The sequence below is a fragment of the Hesperophylax consimilis genome, chromosome 2 (assembly GCF_061612785.1).
Source record: "Hesperophylax consimilis isolate HC1 chromosome 2, BYU_Hcon_1.0, whole genome shotgun sequence".
Classification (NCBI taxonomy): domain Eukaryota; kingdom Metazoa; phylum Arthropoda; class Insecta; order Trichoptera; family Limnephilidae; genus Hesperophylax; species Hesperophylax consimilis.
The window spans coordinates 33,358,042-33,380,000 of NC_142837.1; the positions used below are offsets into that span (position 1 = coordinate 33,358,042).

The 21,959-nt window shown below is 34.9% G+C and overlaps 3 protein-coding genes across 3 annotated transcripts in view; 2 read left to right on the top strand and 1 right to left on the bottom strand.

Annotated features, from left to right (window-relative positions):
• Blm (Bloom syndrome helicase) overlaps positions 1-4,810 on the top strand; it is a 42,481-nt gene extending 37,671 nt beyond the window's left edge. Inside the window, exon 19 of the mRNA XM_089642272.1 lies at positions 478-4,810. Coding sequence (XP_089498398.1) covers positions 478-557 — 80 coding nt within the window. The 3' untranslated portion in view covers positions 558-4,810. The remainder of the gene's footprint in view (positions 1-477) is intronic.
• Positions 4,811-4,814: 4 nt separating this feature from the next.
• On the bottom strand, positions 4,815-9,966 carry LOC149425924 (metaxin-1). Its single transcript, XM_089642259.1, has 6 exons — positions 9,789-9,966; positions 9,566-9,712; positions 9,189-9,458; positions 8,293-8,527; positions 6,439-6,590; positions 4,815-6,055 (listed from the first exon to the last, which is right to left on the bottom strand). Exons 1-6 carry the CDS (start codon positions 9,855-9,857, stop codon positions 5,984-5,986), a joined length of 945 nt encoding a protein of 314 aa, XP_089498385.1. The 5' UTR covers positions 9,858-9,966; the 3' UTR covers positions 4,815-5,983.
• Positions 9,967-10,781: 815 nt separating this feature from the next.
• Xpd (general transcription and DNA repair factor IIH helicase subunit Xpd) overlaps positions 10,782-21,959 on the top strand; it is a 44,110-nt gene continuing 32,932 nt past the window's right edge. Inside the window, exons 1-6 of the mRNA XM_089645160.1 lie at positions 10,782-10,915; positions 11,176-11,275; positions 13,814-13,911; positions 15,048-15,204; positions 16,697-16,799; positions 21,166-21,296. Of these exons, the coding sequence (XP_089501286.1) occupies positions 10,911-10,915; positions 11,176-11,275; positions 13,814-13,911; positions 15,048-15,204; positions 16,697-16,799; positions 21,166-21,296 (594 nt within the window). The 5' untranslated portion in view covers positions 10,782-10,910. The remainder of the gene's footprint in view (positions 10,916-11,175; positions 11,276-13,813; positions 13,912-15,047; positions 15,205-16,696; positions 16,800-21,165; positions 21,297-21,959) is intronic.

A 21,959-nucleotide genomic window follows, 5' to 3' on the forward strand; every position in this document is an offset into this window, starting at 1 on the left:
AGGCAACTTTTTTTTTGTAGAGATGGGTGATGGCTGAATGGGTTGTCACTCCGTTTCCAGTTACCGGAGACCGATGGAAACCGGTTCCCCAAAAAAAAAAACCGTGGTGTTAAAATTCAAAATATTCTGTTGCTTTTTTTACAATTTTTATAATATTTTTAATTTTTGATAAATAATATTCCAAAAGGAACCTGTTCCGCAAATAACCGGTTCCTCAGAGAAATAATATCGACGGTTGCAGTGACAGCAGCAAAGGAACTGGTTCCTTGTAATCTATGTATAAAATCTCTAAACTATGCTGACCATTACACCATCAACGTAAGAACGTCAGAAAAGAACTTCATTACAATACACACCTACTGAAAATAATAAGAATTGTTATTATTGTTTTCAATTTATAATGTTACGTACATCACATCACTTCCAAAATTTCATAAAATAATATTCTTTTTTTAACGTGTGAATAAATATTTACAGGTTCGAATGCCCATTTGGGTTTCATGCCCATTCCAACGTCCAGCAAGATGCCACCAAATGTAAGGTCAGGTTGGTTATAAACAGGAATGTTATAATTTTATGGCCTAATTGGTGAAACAGTCATTCTGACAATCTCACTTATTTCTAAGCAGAAAAGTGTTTTAATTTGTTAATTTTAAGCCGCGTCTCCAGCGACTGTTTCCACAACATTACGACAAACACTGGCTCAAACATTCGAAAAGGGAGCGTTCCCATCCACATTTTTGTTTGAAAAAGACAAGAGATCCTGGGCTCAGTTCCTAATTATCTTTTTATTTTTCTGTGTCTTATTCTGTTTCATGTTTCGTTTAGATTTATTAATATTATCTCCTTCTTTAATTCTAATTTTCAATTGCGTAAATACAGCGTATGACAGCCATTTACAATAGTTTAATTAAGCGTGGCCAGCGATCCCGAATATTTATCTAAATGAATCCCCAGTTGCGAGAAATAGTAATGTGACAGCATGGCCTCCGTGGTTGAGGGGTAAGATTCAATTAGCAAGCCGGAATTGTGGGTTTAAATCCCGTGTGCTATTAAAAAAAAAACCCATTTTTGGTGAATTGATGTCACTTTACCACATTTTTTTTTAATATCTGGACGAATAAATAAAACTTCGAAATCCGTTTCCACACGGATGAAATAACCTAAACCAAATTTGTATTACATTATCAATTCCTGATAAAATTGAAATTTCAAGGTTTGCAATAATTTCTACGATCGCTAAAAGTGCAAGAACGTATGAAAAACTGAGCACACACATCTTCCTCATCAGGCATCTACAAAATGTCGATAACCATGCCCACCGCGTCCCAATGTTTCAACAAAGGGAGGAGACGGAATGTGGACGAAAACAAAAATGTTTGCACTAATGTTTGAGGTATGTTTGTGGAAAGGGTCCCAGGGGACCCCGCTTTACCTAAACATGTTATTATGATATTGATAAAGACTGTTAGATGATTAAACTTAAACTTTTAATAGCACAATAAATATTATTAAATCTGTATGTTTATATATGTTTTGATTTACATGTGTTATTTATTTACCAACTCATCCTAATTTAATCAGCATACAGTTACATAACTCACAAAGCAGAACATCTACCAAAATAAAGAAGAAAAAATAACAATTGAAATGATTTAATATTCATAGATAACAAATGCACAATTAAAACTACCAGTCATTATTAAAAAAATAACAAAACATTTAAGAACAAGACAATATTTAAGACATTAAAAACAAGATAAAAATAAGATCACAAAGCATGAAGCTAGGTGTCATGGGCCGGACAAAAACTGTTTTTCTGAGTGGAGTAACTAAGAACAGACGCATCATATGTCGGTTGGGAGCAAGGATCCAATACCACATAGTTCAGCATAAATAATTCATCTTTTTACAGAAGAAATCATCTAGGATAAATGTGACATGTGAAAATATGAACCAAAATAAAATTATAATTAATATTTCACTTATGAAGATGAAATATTATAGGATAAAACATACTGATTATGTACTCTAATACCAAAGATTAATAAATGCAAACAGTTGACACTTTTATGTAAAACTAGCTATACCCCACCACACATTGCTGTAGCTCAGTATGTCTGTGCAGATAGAGAAACAATAGCGCATATTGATCTTACATCCAACAGATGGGTTTGTTTTTCAAAAAAGGATGTTAGTCTAACAGATACTGTTGTTTTAAAAAAAAACATTATTTTACCTGTCACAGGTGACATATATATAATATAGGAATATAAAAACACATGCATATCGAATGCAACCTTGTGTCAAAAATTTCAAAGCAATCGGTGAAAAACTTTTGGAGATTTAAGATTTTGAACAAACGAACATTAACATTTTTATTTATATAGATAGATAGATAGTTAGACAAAAGACAATACTATAAAGTAACAATAATTATTGAAATATTTATTTTCTATTACAGTACATATGTTTAAAAATTCATGATAAAACTATTATTTTAACAATAGGCCACAGATTATTTGTTGTTTACATGAATTAAAACTTGCATGTATTTTTCTTCTATAATCAAATTTGTTTAACTTCTAGGATATCTTTATGAGTAGCGTATTATTTTTGGTGCTCTAAAATTTAAGCATAAGGTTAAACGTAACATTCGTTATAATATACGCGTTCATAGGTGGTGTTAATTTAATTATTTTATTAAAATACAATTTTTTCAAATTATGCTTTACAATATTGAGACGAATTATTTGTTTGCGTCCGTACATACGCAATACAAATATGAATTAAAAAAATTGTCTGTAATCTTTCAAGAAAGGCATACAAATATACTATAGTATCGGTGATGCAATCCAATATTGTATTTGTATGCCTCTCTTGAAATAATTGAGTTTTTATACAGACAAGACTATTCATTCATATTCATATTACGTATGTATGATCGTAAATAAATAAATCATCTTAATATTTTAAAGCATAGCTTGCAAAAGTGTATTTTAATAAAATTAACGCCATCTGCGAACGCCTAGATTATAACCTACCTTACGTTTACTCCTAAGGCCCTTCGTACACAGAGATATTTGCAAGCTACTTGACTGTGATGCAACCACAAGTCGCCCATTGACATGCTACTCTTTAAAGCTGGTTTCCGTGCACGGCGCTACTGAACTTTTTTTCACGTGCAACCATCAAGTAAATACGATGAGACAATATTATTATTATTATTATGTGCAGAGCAGGCAGCATTCTGCTGATACGCTCATATCTGATTTCACAACAAGTTTGACAGTAATTGAGTTGTTTTAAGAGTGGGTTATAGGGCAGAATGGTGATTTGCTGGAAAACGGCTCTCTAAAACGGCTTAATACTACCTTTCGTATGTCATTCTCAGACTTCATATTCTTTGTTACCAATTAATGGACTATTATTTTTCAGTCTGCCTATTTTTTTTTGTAGTTGTTGTAGGCATTCGACCATAAAAAATAAAAACATTGATACACCATACAACCCACTTTTAAAACTTGGATGTATGATTATCGCGTTAATAACGGCTTTACACTATATTTTTAATTTAAAATATGTATATAATACACACATCTGTAGAAGTACGGCCTCTAATTATCGTTATGCTATCTGTGGATATTAACAATTAAATAAATACTTCATCTTGCACCAAATTTTCAACGCATTTCACAGTTTTTTACTTATTCCGGGATGGAAGCCCCCGGTGATGGCGGTGAAGCTATAGGCTCCCTGTTTTACGGCGTATATATTTCGAAAATGCCATCAAGATGTTTCATTAATGGGTCTAAAAGTAGAATACCGACTCACTTAAAGAATTGCAATAATCTTATGAAGCTACAAAAACAGTAAATACTCACAAATTCTCTTTTTTCATGTAAATTTGACGTATTGTATTTTTTCAAGTGTCATATTTTTTAAAAGTTGTATAATTCAACATTTAACATGCGTTCCTTTTCCTAACGGTTAGCACTAACGTCATGTTGTTTACTGGCGGCATCTTTATGCAAGTGTGTGTGAGAGAATTCATTGTCTTTACGCGCTCTGACTAAGTGGGAGAGTGAACGTTTTTTCATAGGGCACGTTTGGTAATTGAACCAAAAATTACCAATATTATTTTTCTCTTTGTAGATCAATATTATGATTTATCCATGGCAGCCGGAAAAAATACTCCAAACAAGGTATGCTTCAAGTAACGAATAAATGAAAAAAGATTATTGTTTAGTTGTACTAAATGACACAGAATAATTTAACAAATATATAAATAAAAAAATAAAATTTCTTTTATTTCTCGAGGTCAATTTATTAATGATGTTATTAATATGTATAGATATTCTATCAAATATAAAATTAAGAAATTTACCAAATAAATCCACCTTCGATTTTCTCGAAAACGAAAGCTCAAATAAAAAAAGTCATAATCCAAAATTGACAATAAATGAATAACTGCTTTGATAATTTTATAGAGAAACTGACCAGGACGCGATTTTCGTAAATTTACTCAACATGTGAGAACTTTGGGCGGTTGGTTCGATTCAAGACCTCTGTGCGTTACCTCAGAATGATTACAACCCAAGGGCTTATAACTTGTAAACATAAAGAAATATAAACCTTAATGTTGCAGGTTTCAAAACTATCCGTGTTTAGCTTATGACCTATAAAGGGTTTTACCGTTTATACCACGAGTTTCCGAACACCGTGTAAAACAAACTATATGTATCGGAAATGTTCCTCAACACTAATGACAACAGCAAGTGAATGATGAAACATTTATAAAAAATGTCAAATTAAATGCTTTACCAAAATAGTAGGTTCTGCAAATAAGTCATACTTTTTTACTAAGTTGTTTGTTTTACTTAATATTTCACATTCATATTATACGTTCATTGCTTTGCGACAAACGCAGATGTGATGTTATATTTTAACAATTTCATTAATGTACAACTACCGCCCTCTAGTGACATAAAAATGAAGACATTTTGACAGTTTGCGAAATTTCGCTATCATATAACAAGCGCTTAAGTTTGAACTAAGTCCTTTCTTCTCTCCAAATGTGAATCCAATAGAGCTTTGAATTGATTTATATTTGTTGCATCGATGACATGTTGTGGGAGTTTGTTCCAATCATCCACTACTCTATTTGCAAGGAAGTGTTTTCTAGGATTAGATGCAAAAGGCGTTTTGGTAATTTTTTTTGAGTGTCCACGGAGATTTATATTTTTATTAGTAGTGAAGATTTCTTGGATGCTAGGGCAACTGTATTGTTCTTCTTTGTCTGTATTATATGCATAAAAGAAGATTTTGGGTTCACCCGTACAACGAAATAAATATTAATTGTAGGGCATTTGTCCCCTTCAAGGAACTACATGAGAATGATGTCAAATTGACTTTTTCCCAACCTCAATCCAATGACTTCTCCGCTAAATCCTTCTTATGTATTCCAGTAAATTATAGTTATATAAACAAATATTTTTCCACCTCCAGAACAAATCATGCTACACAGCACCATTTTTGTCAAACGTATAGTAGTTGCATATGCAACTAGCGCAGTATACTACCAGCACTGTCATAGCGTGCAATCAGTTGCAAACGTTAGCTTCAAACCCTTTGTCGACGCGTGCCTGCGAAATAGCAAAATAGTATGGTGGAGACTCACGGGCAACGCGAATGCTACACGCATAAAACTCAAATCGCTTGTAAGTATCTTCGTGTACGAATGGCAAAGCCTTGAGGTTTCAAAAGCAGTGATAAGTCATAATAAAAATTCAGCGTTTATCATATTCTATCAGAACTACGCTGCTCCAACAAGCATAATGATGATTAATATTGACTCACACAGAAGTGGTTCGTGTTGAGTACCTACCTTTTCATATTACCTAAGTCTTTATAAAAGTATTATTTTATTATTAAGCCAAAAGGAACTGATTGCTTACTAAATGGATGGAGTTTAATTTTTGTACTAATCATCTTCGTCTGCATCAAAAAAATCTTTGTAGTCTATTGAATTTTGAAACTCTTCTTTAAGATTTATCTAGAAAAACATACATACAATGATTACAAATAGCCAACAGAAATCCAAGAAAAAGCAAACAAAAGTAAACTTACTATGGTTTAACAAAGACAAGAAATATTTCGAGTTGGGTGTACATAACCTCACTATATTTGAACTTTTTCTACTGTACTCATACTGAGCAGAAGAAAATGCGTGTAATGAGGGAGCAATATCTCGAGGACCATACATCTCTTCAGGAATGTCACGAGAACCAGTCACCAGGTTTGCGCTCAGTCAATAATAATTTTTCTAATACCTTTGTAAGTTTTTGTATAATTTATTTATTTAATTTACATGCATTACAATAATTACTATACATGTCATCTACAATACAATATAATTAGTTATTATGATTTACCAACCTGAAGGATACCTTTAGAAATTGCGTAACAAGTCATTGCGATGGAGGCGAACACAACTGCCAATATCTTATCTCGGTTGCGCTGACTTGAACTTTTGCCATCTTCTTCCACTGTAGCTGCCGCGTTTTTATTATTAATTTTACCCGTGAATTCTAGAAAAAAAGGATTATTCATTTAGGTGTTGTTAAAAGAGAATATTCAAGGCTATGTAGTAAAAGTTTTTATGTAATGAAAGTCTAGTAAAAAAACATATTTTTCAATTCAAAGTAGCAAAAAATAAATTAAAAAAAGCACTGCTGTAAAGTTATTCTTCTCCAGGAATCATAAAATTACACAGCGCGAAAGACAGAAATAGACTATGACAATCTCGTTGACAAGGGGTTTCCCTGGCAACCGGTATAGCCCTGGCATAATCAAGCAGTTTCTCCCCTGAATCTGTGAAGTAAGGTGGTTTTTCCCCAGCATAACAAAACGTTAACGCTTTTTTTGACAGCTTTAAAGTAGTTCCTGTGGACCCTTCATAAGTTTTGCATTCTTTTTTAATACTTTCTCTTGATCATTTATTCAAACCACTGACTTCAGAAGAGATAGACTTGCTCTAAACTCTGGAACCAGGAACCAAAAAACCAGACAATCTTTTTGACGCCAGAGTTTTTTTCAAAAGCCTATTCTAAAATACATATCAATTTATTCTTGCATAGCAGGTGCTTACCTAAGTAGGAGTTTATGGATTATTTTAATTAATGAGATGAGATTAATGAGTGTGAGATAATTCACCTAAATTAATTATATTTAAGAGGTTGCATGCTACGGCATCCCACTCCCGGCTATGTTGCGTGACTGGAGGTAGTGATGACAAGTACCTGGCTAAGCGGATCTGATTACTAAACACAACTAAAACCATTTTAAGCAACCAGGGCGACACTGAGAGTATTTACTACACGTTGGCGCAAATAATAATGTAACTGCTATGTATTATTGTAGTTAAATTACTTGTGAAATAAATAATTCATAATTGGAATTGTTCGGGCATAACGCTAATAAATTATAATTATTATATTACCTACATCCTATTGTTCCCACCTTGCCATCGGGAGATAGGGATTTCGTCTGACCGGCGATAGTACAATTTCTACCACATACCGATACGCGTCTCGGGTCATACCTTTCATGGGCATTTCTTTCGTGGTCGATATCGAGTGACGGAACAAGATAAATACTGTGTGAGTTTGGTGCTACCACGGAGGCTGTAAGGAGATACATGTACAAGGTAGGACTTTTCCTTAATTCTGGTGGCATCCTCAAATACCTATACCGTTCCCGTATATTGTTCAATTGCACCCGACAAAGACGCTAAGTTTTCAAGAACTATCGAAACATTGGTCCTTCGAGCCGGATATTAATATAAATTAATTAAAAGAGATAGTTGTATTATTTTTATGATAGGAGATTTTGTCTGACAACCCTAAATTCACATTTGATCGGCTTTTAGTCAAAGTGCACATGTTTCTCACAGCAGTAAATAAGGGTGACGCTCACGTCACCTTCCGCACCTCCCAACATGGATTGCTCCCCCACTTTAGATCTATGATTCAAACTGACTTAAGCACCCCGGAGACGGTCAGTATAAATTATTGTCAATGTGTACGATAATGATGGTCATTGATCATTTACAGAGGTAATTGAATACAACATTTGATACTTTTCATTAAAGGCGAATGATTAGAATTTTGATTGAAGCTTTAAAAATTTATACCAACTATTTCCGGGACGCTTAACAAACTCTTAATACTAAGCTGATGATTTGTCCTTGTTTTCTCAATCACAACATAAAAGGTAAATTTAAAAAATTACCATTATTTATTGCTACAAAATATCTTTGAGATATCCTAGAGGCAAACTGCAAGAGGTTGCTGTGAGTCTTAAGGGTGTTGAGAAGTGTAGCGTTCCTCTGCGGTATCTTCAGGATGAGGGCGATATAGGCAAACACGTGGGCATCCAGGGAGCACGGGTGACTTCCAAAGAAGAACTCCTTTTCTCCCAGTTTGGCTGATAAATCACTGAAACATTTTTCTGCAGTCTGGTAAACCTATAAAAAATAAATAAGTTTCAAACAATCTAAAATACAGTGTAACTCTAATTAAGGGTCTAATTAAACTTCTTATGTGGGAAAAATTAGATCATATTTCAATTTTAGTCTTCAAGGGACTGAAAATCTTAAGTGACACTTGCTGGAAAACAGAGGTTGTGGTACGACACATGATGTATTTTTAGAAGAGAGGAACAAAATTTTGCGTTTTTCGGAATCAATGAAAATCAGTAATAAAAAACATAAACCCTGTTATACTATCAAGTATAGCAGTGTTGGCAACACAACGGGCTAGACGGGCTACACTACAATACAGGCTACTACTATAATACAAAACTTGATTTCCTTATCTGTTGTGTCGTACCACATCCCTGTATGACTGACCTCTAAAATAACATCATCAGACTTTTATATGTATTTTTTCAATAATTCATTGATATTTTCGCTACTGACTCTTCTTTACACAGACTTTAGATAACAGGAAAGCAACAGATGAATGTATAGTCTTAAACTGATAATAATAAATCGATAATCGCTTAAGATACTGTTGCCGGCGAAACACTGTTTATTATATGTTAATTGACAGTTTATACTTCATCAGTAAGCACTGAATTACATCATATTTCCCAGAATAAAATAAATAAATCTAGCAGATACATACGTCATAATGAACATCTTTGGTTTCGTAATCTTCTCCATAGAGGGATTCCATTAAATCTTTTGCAGCCTGCTCATATTTTCCCGGGTAGTAGTAATTGAACGGAAAAGGAATGTTCTTAGAATACCATGTTCTAACTTCCTGCCCAGAATTGGTTGCGTCTACCCACCAAATATACTGGAGACATGGAAATAACTTGTGGTCCAGATACTGTGCAAATGCCAGGGCGTTAGCTTCCTGATCCGGGGTCAGGTTTATATCTGCGTTCAAATTCTAAAAGAATAAATATTTTACCATAAAAAACATTACCAATATTGAATTTATCAGTTTACAGTTACCAAAAGTTTTTTTATAGTAAATTTATGACATGTGAAACATACGTGAGTTTTCAAATAATCTGTAATATTTTCAAATGTGTCCAATACATGTTTTCCATGCCGAAATACAGGAAAAGTGCCATTTGGAGTTAAAATGGGATTGGTCTTTTCTTGAAACTTTACTGGAGCGCCTAGAAACTTGACGTAGGCCTGAAAAGATAAAAGTAATTTGTAATTTGCAAGATACAAAAAATAACCTAAAACAAAATAAAATAAAATTTCTAACCGCAACTTTCAATGAATTCAATTGTACTGAAGCTAGGCCCCAATCGCCTTTACAAATATCTAACTCCATAACTATACAAGGGATACTTTTAAAATATTAGTACTGCTTTTTTTAAATTGCCAATCTTTCTAACCATAAATAAATTATCAACTGTGTTATCAACTAATTCAATTTTAGACTTTTTGACGTTCATTTATTTTAGAGTTGCCAACATAAATAAACCACACGTTGCCACATTAGCATATAAATTATAAATAAACCACTCATATTTTCGCTAAATAAGAATTTACAGTGCCTATAAAAGCGGAAACCGTGAAAACAAACGGTCAGCCATATTTTTTGTTCCTCGTTTTTCTTTCTTCCCAAACATAGGTAAATTTCCTCAAAAGTAAACATAAAATGGCAATCGAAAGATCCGAAATAAAGGGAGTAAAATATCAACTGGTATTGCATTTTCTTTCATCAAAGTTTGTAGTTGTTGTGATGGCATAGTGAAAAGATTTTGGTTTTCGAAAATAATATCCGATACTGAAACAGTTTGCTAATCAAGAGATGTATCGAATTAATTTTTGCTTTGACTCAATGGCTCAACAAAATCAACAACTCCAAGGTTCTTAGAAAATATACACTTAACATATGTATTTTCCAAGAAACTTGTTTTAGTCCTAAAAATAACGACAGTTGAAAAAATCTGTAATAAATATTGGAATTATTGTTTTGTACCCGTCACCCTTTATTTATAGTATTTCAATATTATAATAATATTGCGTTGCTATCTGCAAGTAAACATAAAATATGCCAGTATGAAAACACTGGTTTTACCCATTTGTTTTGCAAATGCAGTACCGAGAGTGGTTTATTTATGGCAGTACCAAAATGCAAAATGTTAAAATAATAATGTAAATATTTCGATCCTGACCATCACTACCACTAGAAAAAAATGACAGTTTTGTTTGCTCCATTCGCTATTAATCTATGGTTTATAACCCAAGTTGATTTATGTTGTTATAACCTTACTTTAGATTTGTGCATTTGTGTTTACAAAAAATTTTGGAGCCGTAATAACTATTTTTGATTCTGAGCAATTATTATTTATTCGTTTTATTGTAATATTATACAAAAATGAAGTGAGTTATATTTGATAATCTATATCTTACTTTTCTTCTGATGTGAATCGTTTTATTATTTTTTTTGTTATTTTTCATTCTAACACGATCGTGTTTATTTACTTTTATACTTACACAATAGCTATCTTGTGTTTGGTTTTGGTGGTTCGAAAGATTAAAGTAAATTTTTCAAATTCCTGTTGTTGTGAATAATAAATGCCAAATGATTGTTTTGGGATGAATATGTTTCTTTATATAAACGATTGTTTTGTTGTTTACAGGCTAAGCGTTGAAGGTTTATTGGTTTACTTCCCGTACGATTACATATATCCCGAGCAATATGCCTACATGTTGGAACTAAAAAGGGGCCTGGATGCTAAAGTTTGTTATTGATTTGACTTATCTACTATATATTATTTTAGACGCATAAAGATACATCTTGAATGTTATACTTCCCGCTTTAGAATTGGGCCCGAGTACTGCGCTTGTAATATAAGTTTATTGCAGAGTACAGTAAAGTACTGTAAAATTGTAGAGAGCGAAACATTCAAGCACCGGCACTAATAGCCGAAAAGAAATACCATCTTTATTGATACTGAACCAGACGTGTGTGCCTGTACAGGACTATAAATTTAGAACTGCCGATTCCGGACCGTTTCTTCCACCTTTGGGGATACCAGCATCTTTGTAGTTATTGACTGACTCCCGCACCCAGTGCTTGGTAGGTGGTGGGCATTGGATGTGCTTCGCCTCTGCTTGAATCTGATGCCTTGCGGTAGCCTAACTGGGTCGACCGTTCTTGAAGAGGTAGGCATCAGAATATCTTCAAGCAGAGACTAGGCGTGGTGAGCTGGCCGTAAGCCAAACGGCTCCTGGCGCCAGTAATATTTCCAAAAGCAGTAGATGCTGAGGTCGATAATATTTGGATGATATATATTTGAGTTTTGCGGCGTCTTAATATGTGGGGATGTGGTAAGGAGACAAATAAGAGAGGTAGGTTGTGATGTCACAGCGTTTATTTGAGTCCTGGTCAGGAGTGCAGGCCAGCGACGATGTCTCAGGGCTGAGGTGCAGACCGGCGAAGGTGTCGCAGGGTCTAGACACGTGGGGAGCGCAGGCCAAGGATGATATCCAAGGCCAGGGCGCTAATTATAATCCCGCTTAGTTGATGATTATCCGTAGCCTCTCCTTTAAGGTCCGAGCAAAGCCGGGCGTAGTAAAGGTTTATATAATTAGTGTCAAGGGATAAAGAGCCTTATGTAGATTTTTAGTTTGGCAAGATACAACATTATTTAAGAAATTCTTAGAAAAATTATTTAAAATTTGACCATTGGTTAAATTTACAATATGGGGTTAATTGTATGATAGATGTATTTTCGCAAGGTTCCCCGTTGGGTCGCCTTCCGAAATCTGTTTATTTCTCTACTCTACAAGTTCCCAGGATTTTTGAGGAGCCAAAAAGTATAATCAAAATATGGCACAAAAGAAAATATGCATTGTATCAAAATAAACAAAATATCCCTCCCTAAACATATGTTATTCTCAATAGAAGGTGTTAATTAAATTAACAGCTTAGAACTTGTTTTTTTTTTTCATTGCTTATATGTCTTGCATGTTCGTTTTATATTATTTTTTTGCTGTTTTTTGTATGAAAATTATATTTCATAGTCATATTTATATTGAAAATTATATTTCAATAGACGAAAAAAAAACAACAAGCTATTACCTCCCCAGCGACACTATATCTGAAATAGTTTCTATTGTACTGTGCTGGGGAGATTAATAAGTATAAAAGGGAAAAAGTTGTTTTTTTTTACCAAATACTAGTAGAGAGAGTTAACAAAACAGAAATATGACATTAAAAAGTCAATTCAGTACACATATATTATGTTCATAAATTCAAAGTTTATATGTATGGTATTATTCCCAAAATGAATTAACGTTAAAAACTTAAAACGATACTGCCTCCCTAAACACGAGTTATTCTCAATTAGGAATGTGTTTATAATTTTTTTTAAAATTACTATATATTCTGTAAATTATGTAACATTATTTTTTTGTGAATAAATATATATAGAGTTTTCCAACAAGAGGTGTTATTTTGATATTCAAAGAAAAATGCCATTTTTTAATATAAATGATCGAATGTTTATTTCATTATAAAGAGGAAGATATGCCGTTAATAGTGAAAAATAACATCAGTCAAATGACCACCACGACCACGCCTACAGGACCATATCCTTTTCATGAAATTTTCCATAACCAAATCGCAAAGTGGCTACCTGATGTCCTCGATAGCCTCACGAATTCCATCTTTGAGGTCTTCAATCGACGCTGGGCTGTTGACGTAGACCTTCTCTTTTACGTGGCCCCAAAGGAAGAAGTCGCAAGGTGTTAAATCACAAGATCTCGGTGGCCAATTGTAATCACCTCTTCGAGAGATAACACGGTCCGGAAACTTTTCCCGTAAAAAATCAATGGTTTCGTTGCTTGTGTGGCACGTAGCGCCGTCTTGTTGAAAGTAAACATTGTCCAGATCAATACCATCCAATTCCGGCCATAAAAAATCATTTTATGGCTGGAATTAAATACACATAACACCTCTTATTGGAAAACCCATATATATAAAAAAAAAAGGTCAGCGGCATGGTATCGGTATGTTTTCAGAGCAGGAGCGGGGAGTGGAATTTTCGGCAGTGACACGTAGTGGAAATTTAGTTAGCAAAACTTGTAAAATATGTCCGTTACCTGTAATATACAGAGAGTTTATTGAACAATTTCAAACTATTATGTACTATATTTCAACTAATACATTTGTATGTTATTCTCCAGGACTTACGCCATAGTAAATTAATGCTTGTGGTGACCCAGTAAAACAGATTTTGTGATTTATTGCTAAGATGTGTGTGTCCTTTGTAGGGGCACTGTTTGCTGGAGATGCCTTCAGGAACGGGCAAGACTGTCTCATTGCTTTCCTTGATAGTAGCCTACATGATGCAAAATCCCCATCAAGTCAGGTAAAATACCCCCATAATAAATATTTTCAAAAAGCATGGTTTTGATCAATGATTCATATTCTGAAGTTTATTTTTAGATTATTATAGAGCGGAGACGGTTTTCTTATAGTTTCCATGAGCACTTAGGCCATAGGCCTATTGTCCTTTCTCCTATTTTAACTTATTTCTTTAACAGTCACCTGGTCCCTTTTATAAATTTCTCTAGGGTTGATATTGAATATTGCCTTCTGGTTTCACAATGTGCCTTTCCAGGTCTCAAATCTCCTCTCCAATCCCCCTTGGTTCCCTGAAGGCCCCACGGGGGAAGAGCTCACAGAGGTGGCCTCAGCTCTCTTCTCCACTCCTCCTTGGTTCCTTGAAAGTCCTACGGGGGAAGAGCTCACAGAGGTGTCCTCAGTTCTCCTCTCCACTCCTCCTTGGTTCCTTGAAAGTTCCACAGGGGAAGAGCTCACAGAGGTGTCCTCAGTTCTCCTCTCCACTCCTCCTTGGTTCCTTGAAAGTTCCACAGGGGAAGAGCTCACAGAGGTGTCCTCAGTTCTCCTCTCCACTCCTCCTTGGTTCCTTGAAAGTTCCACAGGGGAAGAGCTCACAGAGGTGTCCTCAGTTCTCCTCTCCACTCCTCCTTGGTTCCTTGAAAGTTCCACAGGGGAAGAGCTCACAGAGGTGTCCTCAGTTCTCCTCTCCACTCCTCCTTGGTTCCTTGAAAGTTCCACAGGGGAAGAGCTCACAGAGGTGTCCTCAGTTCTCCTCTCCACTCCTCCTTGGTTCCTTGAAAGTCCTACGGGGGAAGAGCTCACAGAGGTGTCCTCAGTTCTCCTCTCCACTCCTCCTTGGTTCCTTGAAAGTTCCACAGGGGAAGAGCTCACAGAGGTGTCCTCAGTTCTCCTCTCCACTCCTCCTTGGTTCCTTGAAAGTCCTACGGGGGAAGAGCTCACAGAGGTGTCCTCAGTTCTCCTCTCCACTCCTCCTTGGTTCCTTGAAAGTTCCACAGGGGAAGAGCTCACAGAGGTGTCCTCAGTTCTCCTCTCCACTCCTCCTTGGTTACCTGAAGGCCCCATGAGGGAAGAGGGCATCATCTTTCACCTCTGAAGTTTATGTATTATAATAATAATTTTTAATGTTTATATTTTTTTTAGGAAGCTAATTTATTGTTCAAGAACACTTCCTGAAATAGAAAAGGTCATTGAGGAGCTGAAGAATCTCTTGAATTATTATGAAAAGTGCACTGGGGAAAAACCAAATCTCACAGGATTGGTTCTCAGCTCTCGCAAGAACTTGTGCGTTCATCCCGAGGTAACATTAACTCCATTCTGTTTCCATTAGCTTCTGTTTCCATTGGCATAAACTATCCGAATGTTAACCTCTCAGAAAAAGACTTTTATTTACTTTGTGTTCCTTTGCGAACTGTCAAAACGTGAAAATTTTTGTGTTATTCACGAGTTTTGTTAAAAGCTTCATAACTCACGTTTTGGGAAACGTAGCCTCATTCTAAAAAATGTTTTGGAAAGATTATGAAATTCACTATCATATTGTTTTGTTATACGTAAATATTTGCGTTTCTAAATATACATTTTCTGAAAACGTCAAAAATATGTAAAAATCGCTGACCATTATTTCAAAGCTGTGAAAAATGTACTTTTTTCTGAGTATCATAAAGAAATAACACTTTATATATTGAAGAAATATAATTAAAAACTATTAGTCACCTCAAAATATTAACCGTCCAAACTAAAATATTTTTAATAAATTATTTAGAAACGCAATAAATTATGAACGAACAAGATGACAGATCCAATCGACTTAGATAATGCACCTCTACATTCCATAGATATTCTTGAATACAGACGCGTAGCGTTATTCATTATCGATACTCTGTTTTTTAAATCATGGCAATCCGTATACTAGTGATGGAAATAAATCGATTTTTGTAAAATCTCGCGCGTTTACGTGAAAAGACGTTCTAATGTCTTGACCGCTATTATCATATTTACGTCTTTTGACGTTCTAATGTTCTGAGTGGTTAAAGTTAAGTACATACACGTATGCAACATAAACAATGCGTTAAGACATCTGGACAACTTACAATTCACATATTTTCTAAGAAAATAGATGCTTAGAAACACACTTGTCCCACGCAACTCAAACCTACGCTCCCCACGCAACGCCGATCTGTGCTGTCCAGATCTGTGTAGGACATATGAAAGAAAGATGGCGGTAGTGAAAGGTCTTTGAACGAGTTGATTTGACTTCTATGTTTGTTTGTTTTGACATTTGGAATTTTTTGACATTTATTTCTCGTTTTGTTTTTAAAATGAGAGATCAACAACTTATATATTTTGTAAGATGTTACAAACTGATTTATAACGAAAAATCCATTGAATATCATGATACTACTATTCAATTTTGCTTTGCGTGCATATTGCAAGTATGCATGTTGACCTGGGAACATAGTACTGCATACGTTGCGCGCGGGGCCCCAGTATGTCCTTACCTTAAGCCAGAGTACTGGATACAGCTTAACTCCATGGCATAAGACCACCATTAAAAATCGAAACATTGTTTAAATGGCACTTTGTTTTTGTTTACATTTGAATGGTCCCATTAAAATTATATTGGTCCATAAAAAAAAAAATGTCTTTCATTGGTGAAATGATTTCATTACAATGTTACAGTTGAATGTTGGTGAAACAACTGGCCTTAAGTTTTCGTTATTCTTGTAAAGTATTCCATGCCATAGTCAAGCTGCATTGCTTTTTAAAATGTTTTGGGGTATTTAAAATTATAGGTGTCCAGGGAGAAAGAAGGAAAAGCAGTTGATGGAAAATGTCACTCGCTAACAGCCAGTTATATCAGAGACAGGAGTACTGCTGATGGCGTTACACCTATTTGTGAGTACTAAATCATTATTTGAAATTATTGAACAAGGATTTCATTTAATTTTAATTATTTGAATATTATTTTAATTTTCATTGCCGGCAATATAATTTACAAAATATCAAATACCGTAGAATAGATATAATACCCTCAACTTATGAGCGTATGCTACACTAACGCCTTCTAGCGATGCGAGTTATGCAGCTTGGTTTTCTTTCATTCATTTGAATGGATTTTATATCATGCCGAAAATTTGACGTTATCTTGAATAATAATGTTTATTTTTAAAGGTTTTGTGTAATTATTTAATTGATTTTAATCTTTAAAGATTCCTAGTGTAAATGGTGTTGCACAACTGACGTTGCACAATGGAAGAAAATTAAGAACATGCACAATTTATTTAATTAAATTAAAATTATATTGTTTTATGTAATACTAATGTTAAAATTGTTTTTTTTTTATATTCACTAGACTGCATTTACAGCAAAGTACAAATGATAGCATATTTTTTAAAATATAAAAACGAAGAAAATTCTTAACGGGTCAGAGTAGGACATTTAACATTTGTATGCTACCAAAAATAGCAATCTATGTTTAACAAAATATTTAATATACTTACCGACAAGGAAATCATCAATTTGTGTTATAGTGATAAAATGTTTTTATGTGTATGTTAAGATTTTATAAGTAAAATGTTATAAGTAGTCCTTGGAAGGAATGGCCAACACAGGTGTCGGTGAGGTTCGCTATCCTTCACATCGCCAACCCTTCAGTGGCGCAAAGAGGAGGACGGAACCTGATCAATGTCAAATTGGTACATGGAATATTAGAGGAGGAACGGAATGAAAGATGAATGAATTGTGTGATACAGTGGTGAGCAAATGTTTGGACGTACTTTGTATAACAGAGAGTATGAAAAAAGGGAGCGCGACTATGCAGCATAATGATAGGCTTGTCGTTTGGTCTGGGAGACCAGATACGGAGAGGGCTTGTCACGGTGTTGCAGCGCTACTGTCTCCCAGAATGGTTGAATGTATGTTGCGGTATGAATGTGTAAGTCCGAGAATAAGGTGGATTAGATTCAAAATCGGTTTGACAAGTATGTTTCTTGTTATTTGCTACGCCCCTGTTAATTCCGAAAGCGATGAAGTGAAAGATGATTTTTGGACTGGTGTGAATGATGTAATGAGACTAAAAAATATGAATGGATGGATTTCAATGGGTGGGAATTAGACTTGACAGATTTGATTCGGCCTTGTATGTTTGGGGATAAAAGAACGAATGACAACGGGAATAGAATACTTGAAATATGTTTAGAGTGTAACCTGTTTGTGTCGAATACTTTCTTCGATCATAAAGGTATCCACAAATATACGTGGGAAAGAGGAAATGAGGGGTCAATTATTGATTTTGTAGTAATTGACTCTAGGTTGAGAGCCGTTACCGAGAACACAAGGTTTTCAGAGGGGCTGAGGTTGAAACTGACCACTTTCTGATAGTGTCGAGAGTAAACCTCTTTCGCGGTTGGCGCTCTAAAGAGAAAACGGTATTAACTTCAACAAGAGTCAAAATAGAAAAACTGCAAAACGTGATAATGTGAGAAAATAAAGCAGTGCAGAGATGAGATTGAATGAGAAGGAAATGGTCAGTCTAAGCATAGACGAAACACGGAACCACATAAAAGTGAGTCTTTGTGAATCTGCTAGAGAGGTGTGTGGAATAAGTACGCAAGGTAGGAAGAAAGATTGGTTGAAAGTTGGTGGGATGATGAGATTAAATCACTGATCTCAGACAAGAAGAAAGCATGGTTATGTCTGATAGCGGCTGGCAGTGTTTCCAGCGAAGAGAAGGATCGAGCGAAACAAGTGTAGAAGGTTGGTGGGATGATGAGATTAAATCACTGGTCTCGGAAAAGAAGAAAGCATGGTTATGTCTGATAGCGGCTGGCAGTGTTTCCAGCGAAGAAAAGGATTGAGCGAAAGAAGTGTATAAGGGATGGAAGAAAGGAGTGAAAGAACGAAAAAAACGCCTGGAAGAGGAAGAAGTAATCAAAATGACAGACCCCTCCAAGAAAACATTCAACTGTTTTGGAAGGAAGTCAAAAGGTACCTGAGTGCTCCAGAAATGGAAGCATGAAAGTGATTAAACCGAAAGATGGAAAAATGTTGACTAATGAAGAATGGTAAAGCTGGCGGTTTCAACAATATTGCTGCTGAATATTTTATAGGAGATAGCCATATAATTCTCGCATGGTTGTGCAATCTTTTTAACCAATGTTTAAAGGAGGGTTACACGCCCTTAGATTGGAGAAGGGCTGTGATCATGCCCTTATACAAAGGCTCACATATGGAATGTGGGAATCATAGGGCTATTAGCCTGCTAAGCTCAGTTGGCAAGCTGTATGGTAGAATTTTGATTGAAAGGGTAAGAAAGGAAACAAAGGATAAAATATGGGATGTGCAAGGTGCTTTTATGAGTGGAAGGGGGCGAATGGACCAGATCTTCTCATTGCGGATGCTCACTGAGAAGTTTCTGGCAAACCAGAAAAAAACAGAAACTTCACTGTGCCTTTGTAGATCTACAAAAAGCATACAACCGAGTCTACAGGAAAAAGCTATGGAAGGTGTTGTCCAAGTATGGAGTGAATACGAATCTCACACATGCAATTGCGTCTTTGTATGAGGGAAGCATTGCATGTGTTGGGTTGAATGGTGTTTTTACGGGGTGGTTTGATATAAAAAAAGGTGTTAAACAAGGCTGCGTAATGTCACCGTGGAAATTCAATCTATACATGGATAAATGTATGCAAGAATTGAAAGAGGTGGGATTGGGCGCGAATTTGAGTAATCTGAAAGTATTTTGCCTATTGTACGCTGATGATGCGGTGTGGATTGCTAACAGTAGGAAGATCTATAGTCTCTCGTTCCTAGGATGACGAAGTATGTATGTAGAGTTAATGATGAATGTAAGTAAGTCTAAAGTAATGGTGTTTGAAAGAAAGAGAACGTAAACAGTGTGCAATATAATTGTGAATGAGGAATACTTGGAGCAGGTGGATGAGTTTGTGTATTTAGGAAGTATGTTTACGAGAGATGGGAAGGCTGACAGAGATATTGAAAGGAGGGTAAATGCAGGTAACTCCATTAATGGAGGACTGGCGTTAACAAAAAATATTGTCCAAACAAGCGAAGTTAGCAGTCCACAATGGAGTGTTGGTACCTACCCTGATGTATGGCAGTGAGGCATGGAACTGGCAGAGAAAGGATGTAAGTAGACTGAATTCTGTCGAAATGAGATCCCTGAGGCGTACTATAGTTTTATAATTAAAATACTAAAAATACTTAAATAAATTTTCCAAATTTGCTGAACATGACTTGCAGTAGAAGTCACAGATTGATTATTGTTTTTCCTTACTATAGTTTTATAATTGCAATCATTGGCCCAAACTGCGCATATTTTCGAAACTTTTTTCAATAGTAGCGATCCGTAAAATTTATTTAATTGAAAAAAAAAAGTGAATATTTTTTTTTTATATTGAAATGATATAAATGTGTGCTCGAATAAAAAATATTACCTTTTTTTTAAGGCACCCTAGCCTCTAGTGACCAGACTTACCAGCCGATACAAGTAAATACTGCCAATCATAAATAAACTGATAACCGGAAATCGATATCTTCGGGCTTTTTGTATGAAACAAATTAGTCCTAAAAAAACATAAATATGCCAATACATAGAAAGAACAATTCTCATTCGGAGCCTACTTATTATACTATAAACCAATGAAAAACGCTGAAAGTTTATTCCATAGAATATGGAATATAATAATGCAATAATATTATGTCACAACAATATTCACGGTTCCAATTTTCGATCGGAGTTATACCCCCCTGCTGCCAATATTTTACTGGAGTTGGGCATATTATTAATAATATTCTAGGATATTTGATAATACGCAAGTATGTTATTGTGTCACTAGACAATGTCTTTTCTGAGATGGGTATTATGTAATACACAATAGTTTACAATAAAAGATATAAATTTGTTTTTGACCACTTTGGTCAAAAACAAATTTAATTTACTCAAAGTGGTCAAAAACAAATTTATATCTTTTATTGTAAATTATGACGAGCCACAAAATAAATTCTTACTACAAATATGTAAAATACACAATAGTTTAGTTTGGTATGTACTTAGTCCCAATTTGGAGCGAGAGAATTTTAAAAAAATAATAAGATGTGTTTTATAAATGAGAAAAAAAGGAGTTATCCATTGTGTAAAATTTTTTGATGTTATTTATCTGTGATAAAAGAAACGCTTTTATTAAAAACTAAAATGAATTTAATAGTGTCATTTAATGACTATTTTTGATTTTGTTTCTAGGCCAGTTTTATGAAGGGTTTAATGCAGAAGGGCGAGAGGCGGTCATGCCTCATGGAGTTTACACCCTAGAAGATTTAAAACAGTATGGATCTGATAGAAATTGGTGTCCTTATTTCCTAGCAAGACAAGCGGTATGTCTCATTTCACTAACGCTCTTCGATATTTCGTTAAAAATTGTAAATTATTTTCTGGGAGACGAAAAACTCAAAATTTTTGTGAAACTATCTTTTAAGGTTTTTCAGGGGACCAGTGATAGAACCCACATCTTATGTGGGTTCTAAGTAAGGCTAATTTAATATTAAAGTTTTCAAAGGACCGAAGAAAGAAGACTTCTTATGGGTATTATGTGCGGGTTTTGTTGTAATTATGTATTTTAATGCAGCCTAAAAATATGAATTGTAAAAGAAGTCGGGCCATATCAAATCTCAGAATAACAGAAGAGTTTGTATGAATGTGGATGAAGCAAGGAGCATATGCCAAGACAGAGTTGTGTGGCAGCCCATCCTCTCTGCCGACCCTTATGGGAAACGGCGTGATGGTTAATTTTTTTTTTTAAAAGAAAGACTAACATTCCCGGGTTACGAATAACCTGACAATATTTGAAAATCTCCTACTACCACCACAGCAAGCTGAAAATGTTGCTTGTGTTGTGATGGAGGACTTAGCCAACCGAGGAATTGAACACACTACGCCTGAGTGGGACCCAAGCGCGATGTCAACTCGGCCACCGACCGGTCAGTTAGTTAGCTAAAAATTCTTTGTGGATTATTTTGTGTATGTATTTTTGTATTTTT

Bases quoted from the DNA above. Each gene is read 5' to 3' on its own strand.
- LOC149425924 (XM_089642259.1), bottom strand. From the start codon at position 9,857: ATGGAGTTAGATATTTGTAAAGGCGATTGGGGCCTAGCTTCAGTACAA. The intron at 6,591-8,292 runs GTAATTTTTTAA...CTTTTTTTCTAG, and splicing joins TTTTGTAGCAATAAATAATG to AATTCACGGGTAAAATTAAT. The intron at 6,056-6,438 runs GTTGGTAAATCA...ATGTTTTTCTAG, and splicing joins TTTCTAAAGGTATCCTTCAG to ATAAATCTTAAAGAAGAGTT.